The sequence below is a fragment of the Bufo bufo genome, chromosome 4 (genome assembly GCF_905171765.1).
Source record: "Bufo bufo chromosome 4, aBufBuf1.1, whole genome shotgun sequence".
NCBI classification, from domain to species: domain Eukaryota; kingdom Metazoa; phylum Chordata; class Amphibia; order Anura; family Bufonidae; genus Bufo; species Bufo bufo.
The window spans coordinates 357,305,682-357,328,101 of NC_053392.1; the positions used below are offsets into that span (position 1 = coordinate 357,305,682).

Here is a 22,420-nt window from a genome sequence, read left to right on the forward strand (position 1 = left end):
TTCGCGCAGGCGTAGAAAGGTTTTGTAGTTCACGCATTTTTTCCGGACGACATTGTGTTTGCTTCTCATCGGGATAATGAAGCAGAATTCCAACGTTCCGGCTTTCCTGAGTAAACTGTGGACGCTGGTGGAGGATTCCGACACCAACGAGTTCATCACTTGGAGCCAGGTAATCGGGCGAGGCATTGCTACCATCTTATGGCACCGCCTGGCACAGGCCTGAAGTAACTGCATGGAGGCTGATGTGATGTCTATTATGAGCTTCTCGCATACCTTCTAAAGCCACACGGCCTCAGCTGCTGTTACACAAAGGCTGCTAATGCTATATGTGTAGTGTGTGTACCCCCTTTGGCTCCTTGACTAGCCCTAGGGACCTAGAACAGACCACAGGCCTGGCTGAGATGAGCAAAAAATGGGGTACAGGCAGGGGATGATGTCAAATACCAAAATAAGCATTACTTGAACCCCCAGCATCGCCGTTGCGCTCCCTCCTGCCCGAGCCAGTCCACTGCTCTCCATACCTCCTAACAGCTCGGTCAGGATGGCCTAGATAGCGAGCGGTTCATCAATGACCCCGCTTCTGTCAGTCCAACGATGGCAGCTGGGCACCTTCATGTGCGTTGTAGAGGCATGTCTCGCAGTCGCCAATCTCTCACCAAGAGGTACACTACCCAAAAGTAGCCTCTGACGGTTTTTTAAAGCAATGTCCTATCCTCAGCGTAGGCCCTTCGGTAGCTGATCTACGGGGTCCGAAGCCCTGCACACTGCTGGTCTGTGTAGCTCCGTTGACTGAAGTCAGTGGCGCCAGCGACTCCCTACTACAGGTATATCTGTAAAGAATAAATCAAGGTAACTGGACGTACTGTAGAGTTCTTGAAAACGTTTCGCTCGTTCTTCCAACGAGCTTTCTCAATTCTGATTTTGTTTTTATTATATATATATATTTTTTTCCCCCCATTTGAATAAATGAGTCTGGGACAGAAAGGAACCACGCTGTTAAGGCCTCTTGCACACGGACGTGTGCGCCCCGTGGTCGTGCTGCAGCCCGCAAAATGCGGGCCGCAATGCACGAGCACAGTCCGTGGGCCAGCGGATCGCGGACTCCATTCACTTTAATGGGTCCGCGATCCGGCCTTTCTGCAAAAAGATAGGACATATTCTATCTTTTTTGCGGAATGGAAGTACGGGACGAAACCCCACAGAAGTACTCCGTAGGGTTCCGTCCCGTACTATTCCGGATTTTCGGACCCGCAAATGCGGTCCGCAATACGGCAACGGGGCGCACACGTTCTTGTGCAAGAGACCTAAGTGTCAATGGCACCATGTATGCTAATGGGGGCGGTTCAGGAAGCACACGGACAGAAATGACTGCAGTCTGAACTAGGCCTAACTCTATCAGTGGTAATCCAGCACGTAAAGAACTAGCCTACCTGTCCTGATTGTGGCATGGCTTATGGTAACGCATCTTCTCTCATCGCACCCATGGCTGACAATCGCTGCCGGACTCCCAAACTAGCCCTTAGGCCCCATTCACACAACTGTATTTTCTGTGTGGATCGGATACGGACCGATTCATTGTACGGGGCCGCAAAATATTCAGACAGCACGCCGTGTGCTGTCAACATCTGTATGTTCGTTCTGCTGCTCTGCAAACAAATAGAACATGTCCTATTCTCAGTTTTGCGGACGAGATTAGGCTTTAGTGACCTAGTGCAGGAGCTGTGGAAGGGGAAAATGCGGGGTGCACACGGCTGGTATCAGTGTTTTGCAGATCCGCAATTCACGGACCACACATCGGATACGGTCGTGTGAATGCCCCCTTATACATAACCTGAGGTTTAAGAGGCTGTAAGTATCCCGGCTGTGGCCACTGCGGTCGTCCTCCCTGGTGAATGTCATACTTCTAATAATTGGGGGTTTTGTTTCTTTTTGCAGAACGGCCAGAGCTTTTTGGTCCTTGATGAACAACGGTTTGCAAAGGAAATCCTGCCCAAGTACTTCAAGCACAATAACATGGCCAGCTTTGTGAGGCAGCTCAATATGTGTAAGTCTGATGGCGCGTAGGCACAGTGAGGAGATGCTCGTTGTCCTTCTCCAGTTCTTTGTGAAAAAGGCTAGGTCTACACGATGGCATTTGTTGCGCGACAGTTTTTATAATGCTAGTCTATGGCAGGCATGGCCAACCTGCGTCTCTCCAGCTGTTGAAACACTACAACTCCCACCATGCCCTGCTGTAGGATAATAGATGTAGGCAGTCTGGGCATGCTGGGAGTTGTAGTTTTGCAACAGCTGGAGAGCCTCAGGTTGGCCATCCCTGGTCTTTGGTGTTATGCTGCGACGCGACAGTTGCAAAAAAATCCATTCGAGATGGAATTTTCTGCAACTGTCACTCACATCACAGTCGCAGCATGTCGCATTACGACACCATAGACTACCATTATAAAAATTGTCGTGCGACACATGTCGTCGTGTAGACCTAGCCTAAGGCTATATTCATGTCCATTTAAAAAAGATAAACTGTCCGTTTCTAATGGACGTATTTATCCCTGATGCCTTTCTGAGGAATGGACGTTAAAGACTGTCCCATTCGATTGTATGGGGGCTGACGGTCAGTGAAAACGGACAGGATAGAATGTTCTCTCTTTTGACCCCGCAAAACGTCCGTGTGAAGAACCCCATAGACTACCATTGTTGGTGGCCGACGCTTTTCACTGTCATGTGACTGTGTATTCGAAGAATATGAACTCATTTTGACTATATTGTTCCCTGACTCGCAGCCGTGTAATTCTGTGTTCCTCTGTCTCTCAAAGATGGTTTCAGGAAGGTGGTTCACGTGGACTCGGGAATTGTAAAGCAGGAGAGGGATGGACCCGTTGAATTTCAACATCTTTTCTTTATCCAGGGGCAAGATGAGTTATTAGAGAACATAAAAAGGAAGGTACGGCTTCATTCTCTTTCTCCTGCTATATTGACACTGATCGGAATGGCCATTGGTGACGGTGACTAATTCTTCTGTACCCGGTGCACTGAGTAACAGTCACCGAGAGAGGCATATCATGCAGTCATCACTGGCTATGGAGGATAAAAGACTGATTTACAACATAGAGGGACAGTATATACTATAAATCAATTTCTCCCTGTCCTCTCACCTCAATGGCGCAGCCTGAGCACCATCGCCGTTGCTCCCAGACTCCGCTCCTTTCTGTGGTCAGGCCCTACTTCTTTGCTTTGACAGAGCCAGGCGTTTACAAAGCAGTGAGGAAGGGGGGGCTGACCACAGAATGGATCGACATTGGGGTGCGACGAGAGCAAAGGCTGTGGTGCCCTGGTTGCACCAAATGCTTAATTTGCATATGGCACGATAACAATGCCACTGCCTGGCCCCATCAATCAAAGAAGGGAGGGGCTGGGCACTAGAAAGATGAGAGCAACGGTGACACCCTTATTGCACCAAGCAGTACATTTACATACTAGAAAAAAATGTGATATCGCAGGAGCGGAGCCTTGGATAGGGAAGGAGATAGAAATGTTTAAGGGTCCATTCACACGTCCGTAGTTGTAATGTGGATCCGCAGTACACCCGGCCAGCACCCCACATAGAACTGCCTATTCTTGTCCACAATTGCGGACAAGAATAGGACATGTTCTATTTTTTTGCGGAGCCACGGCCCGGAGGTTCGGGGCTGCGCTCCGGAAATGTGGATGTGGAGAGCACATAGTGTGCTCTCCGCATCCACTCCTGCCCCATTGAGAATAAATGGGTCCGCACCCGTTCCCGATATTGCGGACCCATTTGCGGACGTGTAAATGGACCCTTATTCTGGTGAGCAAGAGCAAAAACTGGCTGCGCCCTTAGAATAACGGACTAGTGAAAGCATGTGGTTGCAAGATAATGACCAATCCCCTATAGTGCTACGGTCTCTGACAGCACGAGCAGATGGGACAGGCGTCCTTTTCTACCTGACATTGAGCGCCTGGGACTTAGGCCTGCAAATAATACGTATGTGTGGTGTCTCGCACAAGGACACGCAGTTCTGTATTCTGCCATGCTCGGATGGTCCATCTGTTATCTGCTCATTCTTGGTTTCTCATCTTGTATTTTCCTAGGTATCCTCTGCAAAACCTGAGGAAGCAAAAGTGAGACAGGAAGATATATCCAAAATCTTGAGCAGCACGGCTAAAGTTCAAGTCAAACAAGACACTATTGATTCCAGATTATTCTCCCTGAAAAGGTAACTTGCTAGAACGGTCTTCCATAAATAATTTGTAAACCCCACTTCATGTGGACACCATAGAGAAGGGAGCCACTAAGGAAGAGCTCTGGTGGATGCGGCTCAGCCATGTATTAGTCACCCGGGGGTGACGTTATAAAAAAGGATAAGATGTTCTTTTCTGGTTATACGCTCCATAGACTTGCTGTAGTTGACTGATAAACTACCTGTAGCGTGACCTGGATGTATCTTGGGTTCCTACTATATCAGTTCCACAGATCCTTGGTGTTTAACGTGCATGAATCTCTAAAAGTCATAATACTGTTACAATGTAAAGTGGCATCCCTATGTAACCAAGCCTGGTGCCACCTGATTAGTGGTTCCCCTGTTTTGCTGCTCCGCACTCCCCTGCAGATAAATGGCCTTTTTTTTATCTGTATACAAATGAGGTGTTTGGTGCACGGCCTGTACCTTTGCACCAAAGCCCTGCTCCTTTGTCTGGCCAGCACTTTCCTCGGACTGTTGATTGACGGAGCCAGTCAGTAGGTACGTAATCTCGCCTGGCTCTGTATTATCGAGCATGCCTGTTCAATCGCATATCAGCACATGTGGAATGCAGCTCTTCGTCCCTTCCAGGAAAGGACTTTGGTGCAATAAGAGCAACAGCAAAGTCCTCCTTGCACTTAATGGCAAAAAAAAGTTGTTGTTTTTTTGTATACCTGAAAGTTGTGTAGTTGCACAATCTACAATTTGTGTATCATTTCCTCCATAGACTTAAGGTGAACCTTTCAGAATTTTCTGCATAAATTCGACCTAAAACCATCAGATTTTCAAAGTCCTAAAACGTAGATAAAGATAACCAAATGAGTCACAAATACTAGATCATTTATTTATTTAGGAAAATGATCCAACATCACATGTGTCAGTGGGAAAAGTATGTGAACCTTCGCTCTCAGCATCTGGTGGGACCACCCACAGCCCCCACCTCCCCTTTTGCAACTAAACATTTTCAGTAACTATTGATTAGTCCTGCACATTGGCTTGGAGGAATTTTAGCCCGTTCCTCCATACAAAGGAGCTTCAACTCTGTCATGTTGGAGGATTTTCTCCCATTAACTGCTCGCTTCAGGTCCTTCCACAACATTTCCATTCCATTGACGCTTTTTTTGGCAATTGAATTGGCAGCAGGGTTTGGAGAAAGCCAGGAGCTCATGAATTTTAGGACTCGTCTCTATGCACTAGAGCTGTTCAATACAAGATTTTAGCAAACCGGCTTGAGTCAATTCAAGAAGGTGAGCCAGCATTTTGCTAAGGAGATCTGTCACTAGTGTATATTGTCATTAGGACACCGTAAAACTGGGGACAGATTCACTTTAAGGTCAGGACTTTGACTTGGTCATTCCAAAACATTAACTTTGATTATTCTTTAACCATTCTGTGGTAGAACAGCTTGTGTCTAGGGTCATTGTTCTCTTGAGACTCAGCTACAGATGTCTTGATGTTTTCCTTCAGAATTTATTGTTCCATAAATAATGGCAAGCTGTCCTTGCTCAGATGCAGCAAGACTACCACCATTGTGGGATCTCAAAAAAGGAAAATCTTGCATTGCAGCCCTAAAGAGTTGTTAGTTTACATGAGAAGCATTATATTTAGAAAAAGTTCTATTTTGGTCTCGTGCATCCAAAAAACATTGTCCCAAAGGATAGGTCATTAGTACAAAAATCTTGGAAAACCCCTTAAAGAGGTTGTCTCACTTCAGCAAATGGCATTTATCACGTAGAGAAAGTTAATACAAGGCACCTACTAATGTATTGTTATTGTCCATATTGCTTCCTTTCCTGGCTGGATTCATTTTTCTATCACATTATACACTGCTCGTTTCCATGGTTACAGACCACCCTGCAATCCATCATTGGTGGTCGTGCTTGCACAATATAGGAAAAAGCACAAGCCTATGTGTGCTCCCATGGTCCCGGCCACCAGAGGCGCTGGCACTTTTTCCTATATTGTGCAAGCACGACCGCCACTGATGGATTGCAGAGTGGTCATAACCATTGAAATGAGCAGTGCATAATGTGATGGAAAAATGAATCCAAACCCGCCAGCATGGGATCGCGCAGTAAAACAGAGGGCACTGCACATGCGCGAGACTTAGGAAAGCGAAGCCGAATTGCGGGCTGTCACTAAAAGGCAAGAGGGGGTGTGGTTACCTTGACTTGAAGCAAAGAGACTTTTGCCTCCTTGACTTCAAGCTTACATGCAAATTAGCGCGGACAGAGGATAAAAGATCGTTTTCTGACCCTATGCAGCATCGGACTGCACGATGAAAAGTATGATTAGTATCACAATGCAGACTACCCTGAGGTACTACTGGTGGGTTTACATGCATTTAGGAGGTGACAGGTTCCCTTTAACTTTCTCTCTAGGGATCGACTGATATAGATTTGTTTAGGGCTGATACCGATAATCTGTGAACTTTCAGGCCGATGGCCAATAATTCATACCGATATTCTGTGAATTTTCATAAAAAAATAAATAAAAATCCTACACAAATCTGCTGAAAATGAATGTTTATTGTTAACGTGTATTATTATTATTATTATTATTATTATTATTATTATTTTTATTTTTGTAAATCTTTCTTTTTCATTTTTAATTACCGTATTTTTCGCTTTATAAGACGCACCTGATGATGAGACGCACCTAGGTTTTTGAGGAGGAAAATAAGAAAAAAATATTTTGAACCAAAAGGTGTGCTTTTGGTAATTTTTGAACTAATGGGGATCTGGGGATGACGCACTGTTATGGGGGGATCTGGGGATGACGCACTGTTATGGGGGGATCTGGGGATGACGCACTGTTATGGGGGGGATCTGTGGATGACGCACTGTTATGGGGGGATCTGTGGATGACGCACTGGTATGGGGGGATCTGTGGATGACGCACTGTTATGGGGGGGGGATCTGTGGATGACGCACTGTTATGGGGAGGGGATCTGTGGATGACGCACTGTTATGGGGGGGATCTGTGGATGACACTTATGTTATCTACAAATCCTGCATCAGTGTGGAGGGAGGAGGCGGAGACACTCATGGCGGGGCCCGGTGCAGTGACTCTACTCTAATACACCGGGCCCCGCAACTGTTAAACATTCAATCGGATCTATATCTAATAGTATATGCTCTGTACGGCTCTTACTGTAGTACCGTAAGTATAGCGCAGACCGGCATCTCCCTCTGTCATGCGCCGCCTGCCCCAGCTCCCTCTGTCATGCGCCGCCTGCCCCAGCTCCCTCTGTCATGCGCCGCCTGCCCCAGCTCCCTCTGTCATGCGCCGCCTGCCCCAGCTCCCTCTGTCATGCGCCGCCTGCCCCAGCTCCCTCTGTCATGCGCCGCCTGCCCCAGCTCCCTCTGTCATGCGCCGCCTGCCCCAGCTCCCTCTGTCATGCGCCGCCTGCCCCAGCTCCCTCTGTCATGCGCCGCCTGCCCCAGCTCATCTCACTTTATGAATGAACAGCCAGGCGGCGCATGAGGAAGGAGGTGCGGCAGGCGGCGCATGAGGAAGGAGGTGCGGCAGGCGGCGCATGAGGAAGGAGGTGCGGCAGGCGGCGCATGAGGAAGGAGGTGCGGCAGGCGGCGCATGAGGAAGGAGGTGCGGCAGGCGGCGCATGACCGATGGAGATGCTGGTCTTCGCTATACTTACGGTACTACAGTAAGAGCCGTACAGAGCATATACTATTAGATATAGATCCGATTGAATGTTTAACAGTTGCGGGGCCCGGTGTATTAGAGTAGAGTCACTGCACCGGGCCCCGCCTCCTCCCTCCACACTGTCACTGATACTTCGCTGGCCGCGCTGTGCAGCATAGCGGCCAGCCAAGTATTCGCTTTATAAGACGCACGGCCATTTTCGGGGAGAAGTGCGTCTTATAAAGCGAAAAATACGGTAATATTTTGGTGTGTTTTTCCTTTTTTTTTTTTTTTTTTTTTACTATTAGACCCCTTAGGGACTAGAACCCTTGTCCTATTCACCCTGATAGAGCTCTATCAGGCTGAATAGGACCTCACACTGTCCCTGCTGCTCTGTGCTTTGTGCACACAGCAGCATGGAGCTGAACATGGCAGCCAGGGCTTCAATAGGCTTACACTGCTGGGGAGAGGGGAGGGGAGAGGGGACCCTGTGGCCACTGCCACCACTGCCACCAATGATTAATACTGGGGGGCCTGGAGGGGGGGGGGGGGGCGCACTGCGCCACCAATGTTTTAATACTGTGGTTGGGGGGGGGGCGCACTGCAGGAGGCGGGGAGGAGGCGGGGTTAACTGCCGCGGATCGCAGCTACTTGTCATAGAGGTCGGGAGCCGGCTATGTGATTCTGCAGCCAGCTCCCGCCTCCTGTATAAATTAATGAGAGAGTTATCTTCATTGGTGGCGCAGTGGCCACAGCCCCTCCCCTCCTCTTGTCCTCCCTCCTCTCATTGGCGGCAGCGGCATCACAGGGGGAGGGAGACACTGCTTCCTTCTCCCCTGTGCTGCTGAGGGAACACTGAGAGCGCTGTCAGCAGCGCGATCCTTGTTCACCATACGTTATCGGTATATCGGCAAAATAGATACCGATGACGTTCAAAATCCTGAATATCGGCCGATAATATCGGTCGATCCCTATTTCTCTACATGATAAATGCCACTTACTGAAGTGACATGACCCCTTTAAATGAACTACTGGAACAGCAGAGTATGATGCTGTAAATGTAAAGCGGTAGAACTCGTCAAGGGTATCCCTTTTCACCATCGCTGTTTGCAGTCGCAGTTGAATCGCCTGCGGCAATGCTGAGGTCATTACATGATCTATTAGGATTTAGGTATGGGATGAAGGAGAGACATATTTAAAGTTTGGCTGATCTGCTTTTTGTAGACAACCATGACACTTTACTTCCTGATATTATGGCCATCATCACCCGCTTTGGGAAATATTATCGTTTGTCCATAAACTGGTTATGATTGGCTCTTTAACCCTTGTTCGACAGGTGCAGTCTGATATTCAATAATAGTTGTGGCATTATTTTAAGCTCTGATGTGGCTTCCATCTTGTTTGTTCAATAGCATTTTGTAAAAATTGCGGTACATTGGATAAAAGGCATACCCCATATGAAGCTGGGAAATGTTTTCTCTGAAAAGCCGTGCAGCGGCTTGCTTGGCGGAGGGGGGACCTTCATGACCACCCACCATTCTTGGGCCGGCACCTGATTATCTGGGGTCCTTCCCCTAAGTACACTGTACATGGGTGGAGGATTTAACGCCTTTCTGCCTCTTTTCATTGAGGCAGTCTTCCTAGTTAATAAACAAAATATTATAATAAAGGAAATGTACGTCCATACAGGTCCCCCTCCTCAGCCGCAGGGCCACCCAGTCTGTGTGGTCCCACACTGGGCCCGTGTCCTATCTCCGGTAAAGAGGGACCTCGCTTAGTTCCCAATCCGCCCTCTGCGGCAGTTTTGGTTTATGATTCTCCACCTGCGCAATCCAGTGACGGACCACTGCAAGATCCCAATCCGTCCTCCGGGGCCGTTTGGTTGATGATTCTCCACCTGCGCAATCCAGTGAAGGACCACTGCAGGATCCCAATCCGTCCTCTGTGGCCGTTGATGATTCTCCACCTGCTCAATACAGCAGAGAACCTCTGGAATTCCCAATCCACCCTCCGGCAACATATACAGAGGTCCGGGATACAGTACTGAACATATACATTGTCCCCTGTCGTAGGTGGACTAAGTACAATAACACTGATTTCAGTGCTGGACGTATGATTTCCCCCTTCTGTAGGTGGCGGAATTGCATCTCCACTGGGTTCAGTACCTGCCGTATTCATTAGCTCCTTCCACAGGTGGCGGGATGACATTATCACTGGTTACAAGGTGTGCTGTATGCATTACCCCCTTACTTAGGTGCTAATTGCACTCCCACAGGGTACAGGACTCGCCATATGCACTAGTTCTCGCCGTCGGTACTGGGTATTAACCCCCCTTCTTAGGTGGGGTATTTTCCCTACCACTGGCTTAAGTACTCCGTACGCATTCCACCTTCCATAGGTAGGGTAATTGCACCACCATTGGATATGGTCCGACTGTCGCGCTATCCTCCCATAGGCGGAGTGTTTGCCATCACTGTACTTCCTGCCTGCCTGCCTTACCCCCTTTCGCAAGTGATCCACTAGCGGGGGAATAACTGAATATCTTCAGATACGGCAATTCAACAGTCGGTACTCGACGGTGCCCGGTACTCTTACTCTAGTGCTATGAGTGCCGCCAGTGGATACGTTGGCTATTCTCATTGTGTTCTTTTGGTGCTGGTTTTGGCCATGATTATAACTGTCCTCTGTCTTCTCAGGGGGTTTACTAGCATCACTTGTGTCCTAGAGACTCCCATCTCCATGGGTCTTCATTGTTCCACTCGGTCATGATATTGTCCGCATCAGTAGTAGTGCGTACACCATTGCACATATATGGTGCGTACGTTCCAGTAGTCAAGTGCTTCACTGACTGTATTCTCTATCCACCACTCCTCCTTCTCTGGGAAAGTGGTTATGCTGGCACTCTGGTAGCAGCTACAGCGTGTTCTCCTCCACAGGTGCAGCCTTTCGCTAATGTTCGTGGTCGCAGCAGTGGGACATCCCCTCAGGTAGGGGCCCTACCCTGGCGCCAGCTCTTGCAGAGAACCCTTCCTGGGTCTTCACAAGGATAAGGCGGTTCTCCGGCCCATTCCTTTTTTTTTTCTCCCAAAGGTGGTCTCTGTCTTCCACATCAATGTAGAAATTGTCCTTCTTTCACTGTCCCTCTCCTTCACTCCCTAGGGAAGGGAGTTACGTCATTGACGTCAGGGCTCTGATCATTATTGGCAGCCTCCAGTCCCTTCCGGTGTACGGAACCCCTTTTTTCTTTGTCATCCGGAGGTTCCACGCAAAGGATTAACGGCCTCCAAGGTGGCAATTGCACGATGGATTCGGTCTGCAAATGCTGTACCATTCCGCACTCGGTGCGGGGTTCCGCCCTTAGGTGTCACGGCTCGCTCCACTGAGCGGTGGACGCTTCTTGGGCTCTGAGGCATCGCGCTTCGGCTGTGCAGTTGTGTAACGCCGCTACCGGTCCTCCTTACACACATTCACAAAATTTTTCCAGGTGCAATTTTTATGCATCGGCGGCCGCTGCTTAGCCCGCATGGTCTTGCAGGCGGCAGTTTCTTAGATACCAGCAGGGACGCTTGCTTCCATGGGTCTGTGGTTTTTCCCTCCCCTGGACTGCTCCTGAACGTCCCACGGTTCCTGTGTCCCCCAATGAATATGGGCGAGAATAGGAGATTTTTGTATAACTTACCAGTAAAATCTCTTTCTCGCTCTTCATTGGGGGACACAGCACCCACCCAGTATTGTTGTTCGGCCACAGTGTGGCAGTTGCTGGTTAGAACCCTGTTGGGTCTTTTGGCATGGTTGGTGTTCCATGTTTTTTCTTGGTTGGCTTGCTTCTCCTACTGCGTGTTCACAAACTGAAGCTCTCTCTCCAAGCTGGAGGGGGTATAGCTGCCAGGGGAGGAGCTAACAGCTTTTACTAGTGTCAATGCCTCCTAGAGGACATAGCTATACCCACGGTTCCTGTGTCCCCCAATGAAGAGCGAGAAAGAGATTTTACTGGTAAGTTATACAAAAATCTCCTTTTTGAGATTTTATATAGTTTGGCAAGATTTGCGCAATGGGGTCAAATATGTAAACCAATAGTATGATAATGGACTGTTTTAACTCCTTCCAGACAGAATTTGGTCTGCAGTATGCATATTTAATATATATATATATTTTTTTTATCATTATGTACAACCCATTAGGGTTGCACCGGGTATTGAATTATCAATACTTTTGTACCGGTATCGATTCGATACTGGGATTTGACATTTACCGATACTAGGCTGCGCTACTGCACAGACTAGTATCGGAGAACATGGAGCGCGCTGCTGTCAGCGCACACCATGTTCTCCTCAGCAGCACAGGAGAGAAGGAAACAGTCCCTCCCTCACCCCTGTGCTGCTGCTGCCAATAAGAAGAGAGAGGGGCCAGGGAGGGGCTGTGGCCACTGCGCCACCAATGATAACTAACCCATTAATACAAATATAGGCGTCGGGTGCCGGCAGCAGAATCGCATAGCTGGCACCCGGCCTCTGTGACAGGGAGCTGCGATCAGCAGCAGTTAACCCCCCAGTATTATAATCTTTGGTGGCAGTGGCCACAGGGTCCCCTCCTCTCCTCCTCATTGGTGGTGCAGTGGCAGTTCTGAACCGAAGCCCCAGCAGTGTAATCCTGGGGCTCCGATCGGTCACCATGGCAGCCAGGACACTACTGAAGCTCTGGCTGCCATGGTAATCTCCCTGCTGCTGTGTGCACAAAGCACAGGGTAGCAGGGGCCGTGTCAGAAGCCTATTCACCCTAATAGAGCTCTATTAGGGTGAATAGGACAAGGGATGATCCCAGGTTCTAGCCCCTAATGGGGCTAATAGTTAAAAAAAAAAAAAAGTAAAAAAAACAACCAAACCAAAATATTAAGTTTAAAATCACCACCTTTCCCAATTTTACATATAAACAATAAATAAATAAACATATTACTTATCAGCACACCCGAAAGTGCGAACTATTAAAATATTTTAAAAAATCTCCTATGCGGTAAACGCCGTAACAGAAAAAAAAATAAAAAATTCGCAATTTTTTAGTCACGTTGTCCCCCCCCCAGAAAATAGGATAGGACTGTTCTATTATGGGCCGGACGTTCCATAAAATGCGGAATGCCCGCAGCTTTTTTGGTGGTTTTTTTTTTTATTTTCGCATCGTATCGCAATACTTTTTTTATGGTATCGAAATCGAATAAAAATTTTGGCATTGTGACAAACCTACAACCCATACATGCTATTCAGTGCCAGGGGTGCATAGTCTCTATGGTGATATGCATGGAGACTGTGCACCCCTGGCGTAGTCTCTATTGAGAGGTGTTTGAACCATATATTTTAAAGCCTCTAATTCCTCTACTTTGATCTTTTGCATATAATTTCTTGCTACCCAAGCGCTTGAAGGATTTTCATGCAGGGCCTTAAAGACAAATGGACGCTAGATATGGGTGATATCTCTGATGAACAATGGGTGGATAATATTGCATCCACTCCAGATATGTCCGTGTGTGTGTGGCGCAACATAGATCACAATTGTCTCTTTTGCATAGAGATTCTAGGATGTCACAGCTATTGTTGAAGATGTGACTTAGAGCTAATGCCAACTGTCCTAAGTGCACACATCAGGAGGCAGATCTTAAAGAACTGCAGTGCAATCTACAGAAAGCCTGTTAGAGGAGCTCAGCAGACTGATATAGTTTTGTGGGAAAGGGTTCAGTAAAACTTGGATCTCTGCGCTTCCGTGGGTTTTCTGTCTGTGCCTCCGCAAACAGTAGTGCATGCACTACTTTTTTGCAGTCTGGAGTGCATTCAAGTGAATGGGTCTGCATCAGCAGATGGCAACCACAGTCGGTGCCCAATTTGAGGTCCGCAGCATGGCCACGGTCAGCACACGGTCCTGTGCATGAGGCCTTAGCATGTATAGAGAGAGAGCTGTCAGTAATTGATAGTTGTGCATAGGGGCTATATTAAGTTCAGAAAAGGCATCATGTTCATTGGTCACATGGTCAAGGCATAGCTCAGTCAAGTGAATGGCCCTGGGCTGCAATACCAAGCACATCCGTTATCCAAGCAACAGCGAGGACGCTGTAGTGGTCTTCAAACAGGTGATTTGCAGGGGCCTGGGTGTCGGAGCCCCACCGATCCGGAGGATAGAGCATCAATATTAAACACCTTGAAAACTCCTTTAACATACCATGATTCAGTTTAACCATTGGCCTTATTCTTCTTTTGAGCAGATTGTGGATTTTCTTTGCAGAGAGAATGAAGCATTATGGAGCGAAATTTCCGACCTGCGTGCGAAACACTCTCAGCAGCAGCAAGTTATTAGAAAGGTAAGGTTTTATTTGTAATGCTTTTGGGCGTTTTTCCAGAAGAATAAACTCAAATTGACCCCTAAAGTAGCTCAGAATTCACCGATCAAACTTGACCCTTGTCTGTCTCCAAGTGTTCTTGCATTGATGTCTTTCACAAGGTTTCCTTAGCTGTTGCCCTCTAAAAGGATTTGTCCCATCTTGTCATTTTTCATGCTCTGGCCAGGGGAGGCGAGTTATGGAAACGGCCGAGCATCCAGTGCTTTGCTAGTTTCCTTTAAGGGGTTTTACATTAATGTATAAAAAATAAAAAATTGTATCCGCGCTGTCAAGTGATTCTTTTCTCTGTGTACAAGTTTACCTGCTCAACTTCAAAAAATCGCGCGCGTCGCTCCGGCCGGCAGCTGGCGCGTGCACGAAGGAGCGTGATGGTGAGGGAATCCGAGAAGCGTAGCGTGTGACGTCACAGCTCTAGTACGGGTGCTTCCAGGGACCAAAAAACCAATCCTACGCGTTTCGAAACGCGTAGGATTGGTTTTTTGGTCCCTGGAAGCACCCGTACTAGAGCTGTGACATCACACGCTACGCTTCTCGGATTCCCTCACCATCACGCTCCTTCGTGCACGCGCCAGCTGCCGGCCGGAGCGACGCGCGCGATTTTTTGAAGTTGAGCAGGTAAACTTGTTATCTATCTCGCACTGTCCAACACTGTGAAGATTCGAACCATTGGGAACAATCTCAACATATATCCGACTACAACAGGTACTTATTATTGTTACTTGACCCTACCCCATGTGTTCCTTTATTCCTGCGCTGATACCATACGCTTTTCTTCTGATATTGTTTTACACTAATGACCTATCCTTCTGGATAGGTGATCAGTATTTGATGGGTGGTGGTCTGACACCTGGGATCAGCTGTTTGACAAGGCAGCAGCGCTGTGGCCTTCTCCAGCTTTTCCTATGCTGTGTGACGACACACACATTCATCGGTCACTTGGCCTAGGCACAGCTCAGCCCTATTGAAGTGAATGGGGCCGAGCTGCGATACCAAGCATAGCCACTATACAGTGTACGGGCACTGTGCTTGGCCAGCGGAGACTTCGACAATCGGATACTGGTGACCTATCCAGAGGATCGGTCATCAATGTAAAACTCACGGAAAATTCCTTTAACTTCCATAACAGTGCATGGGAGGTAGGCAACGCTGTTTCCATATCTCGGGAGTTATGGAGTTTGAAGGTACAGTCCTGCATGGAGGCAGGTGAAAAAGCATGGGACTTTCATATAGATTGCTACTTAGCCACACAATTTGTCTGGTATTACCATATTTTTATCCACTAAACCGCATGGCCATTAACATGGCTGCGCTGTTGTGTGAGTAAAGCTACAACGCTACCAGTAAAATCTTGCCGTTTATTAAAGGGGTTATCCAACTGTTTCCTGTAACCATGGAGGGTATTTCAACAGCAACTTTATTCAGACACCAACAATAGAACAAAGGTTATAAACTGTCATATCTATATATATATATATATATAGAACCAAAAGAAAGAAAGCCTCACTATGATGCCGTAAGGTAGGGCAAGCAGGAAACCAATCATATAAACCTAAAAATGTTGCTGAAAAACCATAGCATGCCCAATATATTCAAATATATACTTTCTTTAGTCACAAATGGATCATGATTACACAATTATAAAAGATTACACAAAATGTATCTGGAAAAATCAGCAGAAAAAAACTAGATGCAGTTTTTTTTCTGCTGATTTTTCCAGATACATTTTGTGTAATCTTTTATAATTGTGTAATCATGATCCATTTGTGACTAAAGAAAGTATATATTTGAACATATTGGGCATGCTATGGTTGTTTTTCAGCAACATTTTTAGGTTTATATGTCATATCTATATAGCCTACAGGTGGCAGTTAACATGTGTAACTCCTAACACCAACCGCCGTCCAGGCCCCTCCTATGGAAGATAATTAACCGACAACCGCGTCCCTCCGGATCCCTGCATGGCATCAGCCCCCTTGCATCACAGATGACAGCATTGTGGGGGGTGTTTATACTGTTGAGTAACCCCTTTAACCTTATTTGAAAATGGCACGTATGTATGATGTTCAGCTACATGTGAATGCCACTATATGGGACCATACCCTAATGCCTCTATAAAGGCAGTGCCAAAAATTGCCAGCGAGACTCAGGTCTAGGTATTCACAGTGAAGCAGTAATTGTACCCAAACCAATGGGTAAGGCTACTTTCACACTAGCGTTCAGAGTGGATCCGTCTGGGGTCTGCACAGACGGATCCGCTCATATAATGCAGACTTGGGATTCGTTCAGAACGGATCCATCTGCATTATAGTTTAGAAAAAATTCTAAGTGTGAAAGTAGCTTCAGACGGATCCGTCCAGACTTTACATTGAAAGTCAATGGGGACGGATCCGTTTGAAAATTGAGCCTTATAGTGTCCAATTCAAACGGATCCGTCCCCATTGACTTACATTGTAAGTCTGGACGGATCCGTTTGCCTCCGCACGGCCAGGCGGACACCCGAACGCTGCAAGCAGCGTTCAGGTGTCCGCCTGCTGAGCGGAGCGGAGGCTGAACGCTGCCAGACTGATGCATTCTGAGCGGATCTGCATCCACTCAAAATGCATTAGGGCAGTACGGCTGCGTTCGGGGCCGCTTGTGAGCCCCTTCAAACGGAACTCACAAGCGTAGCCCCGAACGCTAGTGTGAAAGTAGCCTAAGTTATACAGTTTATTATGTAACGTGGAAGGAGGCAGTAGCTTGTATTGAAGCTGTGTTTGTTCCAATGAATTCAGTGTAGGAGGATATAGAGCTGTAGATCTGGTTCTCTTGCTATTACCTAGGACCTCAGCTGTATGTGCACTTGCATCTCGTCCATATGTAATGCTCCCATAATGTCATGTCTTTATGGAAAGAATCTACAGACTAGACCTGAGGCTAGTCAACTCTGTGATGAAACTTTGACAGTTTGATTATTAGAAAGTGTAACCACATCTATTGGTCTGACGTTTTAATGTGTGTGTGTGTGTGTGTGTGTGTGTGTGTGTGTGTATATATGTGTATATATATATATATATATATATATATATATATATATATATATATATATAAAATTATTCCAGACATTTTAAAGCGTCGCCCCCAACATTTCAAAGAACTTTTGAAATGTCATAGAGACATATCGAAAGATCAGTGAGATCCCCCCCCCCCCAGAACGATGAGAGAGAAGCAAGCGTACATCACTCGCGCGCTCTAACTCCTTACTGCACACGATGGGCTCCAGCAGCGAAGAGAGAGTACAATATGCGTGCGCATCTCTCCCCTCATTCTAGAGATTGGTGAAGGTCTCAGGCCTCCACGGATGTAAACCTTTGATATGACATACCAAAAGTTTTTGAAAAGTTAACGACTCCTTTTACGAATGTCTTTGTCTTTTTCCTGGGCTCTGCCTGTGTCCCTTTATGTCGCTGGTACAGCGCTCTGTTTTCGGAGGCTTGACTTGAGACTAATGCTTTGGGCTTTCGCCCTGTTTCTTCTGCTTTCAGATTGTACAGTTCATTGTGACCTTGGTGCAGAATAACCGATTAGTCAGTTTGAAGAGGAAACAGTAAGCACATCTTATTCAGCTGCTATTCTGAGTGCAAAGAACATAAAAGAGCAGTAACTACATGTTTTCCATTCTTATTTTGAAGGCCATTGCTTTTGAACACTAAAAGTTCCCCCAAAGGCACAATACTACAGACGATGGTTAAAGATACTGGAGAGGACAACCACCATGTAAGTCGACTGATGCAGATGTCTTGGTGCCTTTCTTTCTTCATTATAACAGATATCATATGCACGCTGCGCATAAATGGCCATTTCAAGAGGTTGTATGCGTTTCACATACACAATTGCTAAATTGTGGTAGTATATTTTAATCCTTTCAGACCGGGTGATTTTTCAGGGGTGTGTTTTTGTTTTTCATTTTTTAGTACCAGCTCTCCCAAAGCAATAACTTTCTTTTTTTTTTTTTCACGTATGAGGGCTTGCTTTTTGCAGGACAAGATGTTTCTAATGGCAACATTTATGGTTGCATGCAATATGGTGGAAATCAGGAAAAAAGTCGAAATGGGGTGGAATTATAAAAAAATATTCTGCCACAGTTTCCCGTGTGGTAAAACTGACCTGTTATTTTTATTCTCCGGGCCATTACAATACCAGATATGTACAGTTTTTCTTTCGCTTTAATAATGGAAAAATAAATTTACATTTTTGGAAAAATTGCATTGCCAAATTCTTTTTTCTACCCCTGAAACGGGCGTAGAAAATTATGAATGAGACAGGCGTGGCGGCTAGGCTCGTCCCCTTGCTCGCCCACGCCACAAACACTATTTAGGCCTGATGTGAGCACCGTAACTAACCGCAAACAGTGCCTGAAATATGCCTAATTTGGCTTGACCTCCTAAGTTCCTGTGGAGCCCTGCCACAGGCATGCTTTGCACAGGAAATGGTGTTCGGCAGCCCTGTACCACTCCTGAGTACAGGGGCTGTCGCACACTGAATCCGGCCCCCCCCCCCCCCCAATCCTTGCCAGGGGGGAGCTGGAGCATGGCTGGGAATGCGCGCTCCCAGTCTTTAACTTCCCAGATGCCGCGGCCACATTTGACCATGGCATCTGAGGGGTTAAATGTATCGTCAATTGCATACATTAGCCCCCGATGCCTGCTGTCTAAAACGGCAGGCACCCGGCAGCTATTTTTAAATGCCCAACCGCCTACGTAAATTTACGTTGGGCATTCGAGAAGGGGTTGGGAACACAGAACTCCGGCAGAATTGAAAGCTTGAATACATACAGCTATTTACACTGATACAACGTATGTCTAATGCCATGTATAGGAAAGCAGCCAATCCCAGGAAGCTCCACTTCCGCACTCATCCCAACATGGGCAAAGGGCTTCCTCCTGCTCCGTGTTGGTGACAAACTAGAAGGGGGTTGACTGTATGGATCAGTTCATTCGCTATACCAGCACCCTTCTTTTTCTGGGCACGAGCAGTGCTTGAGAAGAGGGTTGGCCTAGGTAACGAACTGAGCCATACAGCCAACCCACTTCAAACGCGTCACCGCCACAAGGAGGGGCAGGAACAAACGAAGTGGAGCTTCCTGGATTGCAGGACCAGTGCTGAAATTAGGACATCAGAGCTGCTTTTGTACGCTGTAAGTACACTAGTGAGTATAAACGCAAAGAAACAGCTTTTTATGTGACTAGACAGCACTTTTTAAGGCTCTGTTCTCACATTGCACATGCCTGAAAAATGTGACTCTTGACAGTGAACTACATTGGATCTCTGAAATCCACCATCTAAAACATAGCTTTTATTAGTATATTACAATAAGAACTTGTCCCCATATATACACAAAAAAATGAAAAAAATATTGATAATAAAATTAAAATGGCTATCCCATAAGGGCAATGAAGTATAGGGTGGGTCGGGTAGACCAATGATGGAAATAAGGGAAGCTGACCCTAGTTTCACCCTATACTAGATGGCTCTACCTACAAATGGAATAGCCGCCCCGATAGGGGGGATCCTGTGTCTCGTGCCTCCTATAAACCCTAGGAGACCCTAAACAGGGGGACGGGTACTACCAATAGATTAATGGCAGGCAACCTATTCCTAGACAATAACGTACAAAAAACAACAAAATAGTGCATGTATCCCAAGTGATATAAACAAAGACACAGTACCAAACATGTGAGGTCTGAGAACAATCCCAACGTGTTTCGCCTAATTGATGATAGGCTCCTCAGGGGATTACTATGAGAGTGTTGTCAGAACAAACCTAAGAGAAATATGAATGGACTAAGATGCAGCCAATCAAAGACAACAATTGAGAACTAAAGTTTCTCGCTGGTATCATTGGGGGACACAGGACAGTGGGTATAGCTTGCTGCTGCCACTAGGAGGCGACACTAGGCTGAAAAAAGACTTAGCTCCTCCCCTGCAGGCTATACCCCCTCCAGCCTGGAAAGAGCATGTCATGTCAGTGTCGTAGGAGGCAGACCTCCCTGCTTTATGCAGGGGGCAGCTTTCTTATTTGATTCTTTTTTTATTTTATATTTTTCCTTTTAGGTTGGGAAACAGAGTTGCTCTGCCTCTCCGTTATCCCAGGGAGCAAGACCGGTGAGAAAGTCCACCGCTTACCTCCCCACAGAAGAAAAAGGAGGACCAGGGCAGCCTCGCTCCCCTGCTCCCGCCAGCTAAGGGGTCACCTAGGTCCACCAAAGAAGACCCTCCCGCCATGCCAGACTCCTGCCACTCCGGTGCCAGCAGCTGAGGAGGTGACCCTGCTGGAAAAGCTGACCTGCCGGTCCACTAGGGAGGGTGAAGAGAAGAGGAGGAAGATGGGGTGAGTACATGGGACTAAGTAAGTAGGTTAACCCTCTCCCTGCCTCTCCTCCCTCTTTGGACAAGTACCGGGCTCCCTCTTCTCTCTCTTAACCCCCACTCCCACTTTTTCTTTGGCAGACGCCGGGCTCCAACTCTTGTGCCCAGGATTTCTGAGGGCATCCCTCCACTACCCCTCACGGCGCATAGGGGGTTGATGGCCACGTCCCACACTGCCGGACACAGCGGGCGGGCGGCCGTTCGCGCTGCTGCGGCCCAGACCTTCACGGCCAGCGTTATGCAGGGAGGGGAGCGGAGGAGGCTCCCCAGCACTAGTATCCACCCCTCTAGGCAGCAGGCGCCGCTCCGGAAGGGTTAAAGACGCACAGGTCGACCGGACCCTGGCTTCACTTTGCCCTTCTGTTTCCGGTCCCAGCGGCTCTGAATCGCTCTGTACTCCGGCCGGCAGTGGCATGCCGGTCGGCCGTGCTCCATAACTTTAGCCCCCGGCTTCACAGCCCTCGTATGGTTATGTGAGGAGGGGGGGGGGGGGGGGGGGGGGCGCGGTCTGGCGCAAATCCTTCCCGCCTGCCCCTCTTCCCCAGTACCTCGCTGAGCCCCGCCCCCGGTCCTCCAGGAGGTTAACCCTTCATGACCAGCCACTGCATTGAGGCTGGCACATGATTATACTATCTGCAGTGCAAGGGATTTTATTACTGGGCATTTTAACCCCTCCCTGCCTCTTGACCACTTGAGGCTGGGCATCCATTTTAAAATGAATAAATAAATATAATGAAAACTAAAGTGCATCCCGGATAGAGGAGGACCTCTGTGTTTTCCCAATCCACCATCATGAGTTGTTGGTTGATGAGCACCGACTGCGCAGGACCTTCCCACTCACCCTCCGAGGTTGTGTGGTTGATACCTCCATCTGCGCACTCCAGTGGAGCATCTCCGGTCATTCCCAATCACCCTCCTGGGTCGATTGGTTGATAGCTCTGCCTGCGCAATCTAATGGTGGACCCCAGACCTTCCCACTCACCCTCCGGGGTCATTTGGTTGATAAAGCACCGCCTGCTCAGTCCAATGGAGGATCTCCGTACCTTCCCAATCCCCCCTCCGGGGTCGTTTGGTTGATAAGACACCGCCTACGCAGTCCGGTAAGTGATCCTCTGGAAGTTCCCATTCCACCCCCCGGGTAGTTTGGTCGATAAATCCCACCAGGACAGTCTGCGGCTGCCATGGACAAGACTCAAGATTGCAAGTCAAGAGAGTCAAGATTGCACACGAGCGGACCAGAGCAGGATGTATTCCACCTTGGTCACGCTCAGACGCACCCTTCCTCCCTGGGAAGGTTCTGTCCGAGGGGGTGGGGGGGATCACTGATTCGGACTCTGTCATTACCCAGCGCAATCTTCCCAGTTTGCGTTCACGGTAGGCAGCAGTATTTGTCATATGCATTACTCCCTTCCTTAGGCGGAGTATTTGCACTATTTCTGGATACAGTACTTGCCTTAGACGTTACCTCCTTCCGTAGGTGGACTAACGGCACTAGCACTGACTTCAGCGTCGGCGGTAGGTGTTCCCCCTTATGTAGGTGGCGGAATTGCAGTTCCACGGGTACCATACTTACCGTATCCATTAGCCTCTTCTATAGGTGGCGTTAGGGCACAGTGTTCCCGTATGCATTACCCCTCTCTAGGTGGAGTAATTGCATTCTCTCCGGGTACTAGACTCGCGATATGCATACCCTTTTCCTTAAGTGGCATAATCTCTCTGCCACTGGATTCAG

The 22,420-nt window shown here is 47.7% G+C and overlaps 1 protein-coding gene across 4 annotated transcripts in view; it reads left to right on the forward strand.

Moving 5' to 3' along the window:
- HSF2 (heat shock transcription factor 2) overlaps positions 1-22,420 on the forward strand; it is a 51,186-nt gene continuing 28,766 nt past the window's right edge. For all 4 annotated transcript variants that reach the window (XM_040429085.1, XM_040429087.1, XM_040429086.1 and 1 more), the window contains exons 1-7: positions 1-169; positions 1,936-2,044; positions 2,811-2,938; positions 4,108-4,232; positions 14,169-14,244; positions 17,805-17,866; positions 17,952-18,036. In XM_040429085.1, the coding sequence (XP_040285019.1) occupies positions 77-169; positions 1,936-2,044; positions 2,811-2,938; positions 4,108-4,232; positions 14,169-14,244; positions 17,805-17,866; positions 17,952-18,036 (678 nt within the window). In that variant the 5' untranslated portion in view covers positions 1-76. The remainder of the gene's footprint in view (positions 170-1,935; positions 2,045-2,810; positions 2,939-4,107; positions 4,233-14,168; positions 14,245-17,804; positions 17,867-17,951; positions 18,037-22,420) is intronic.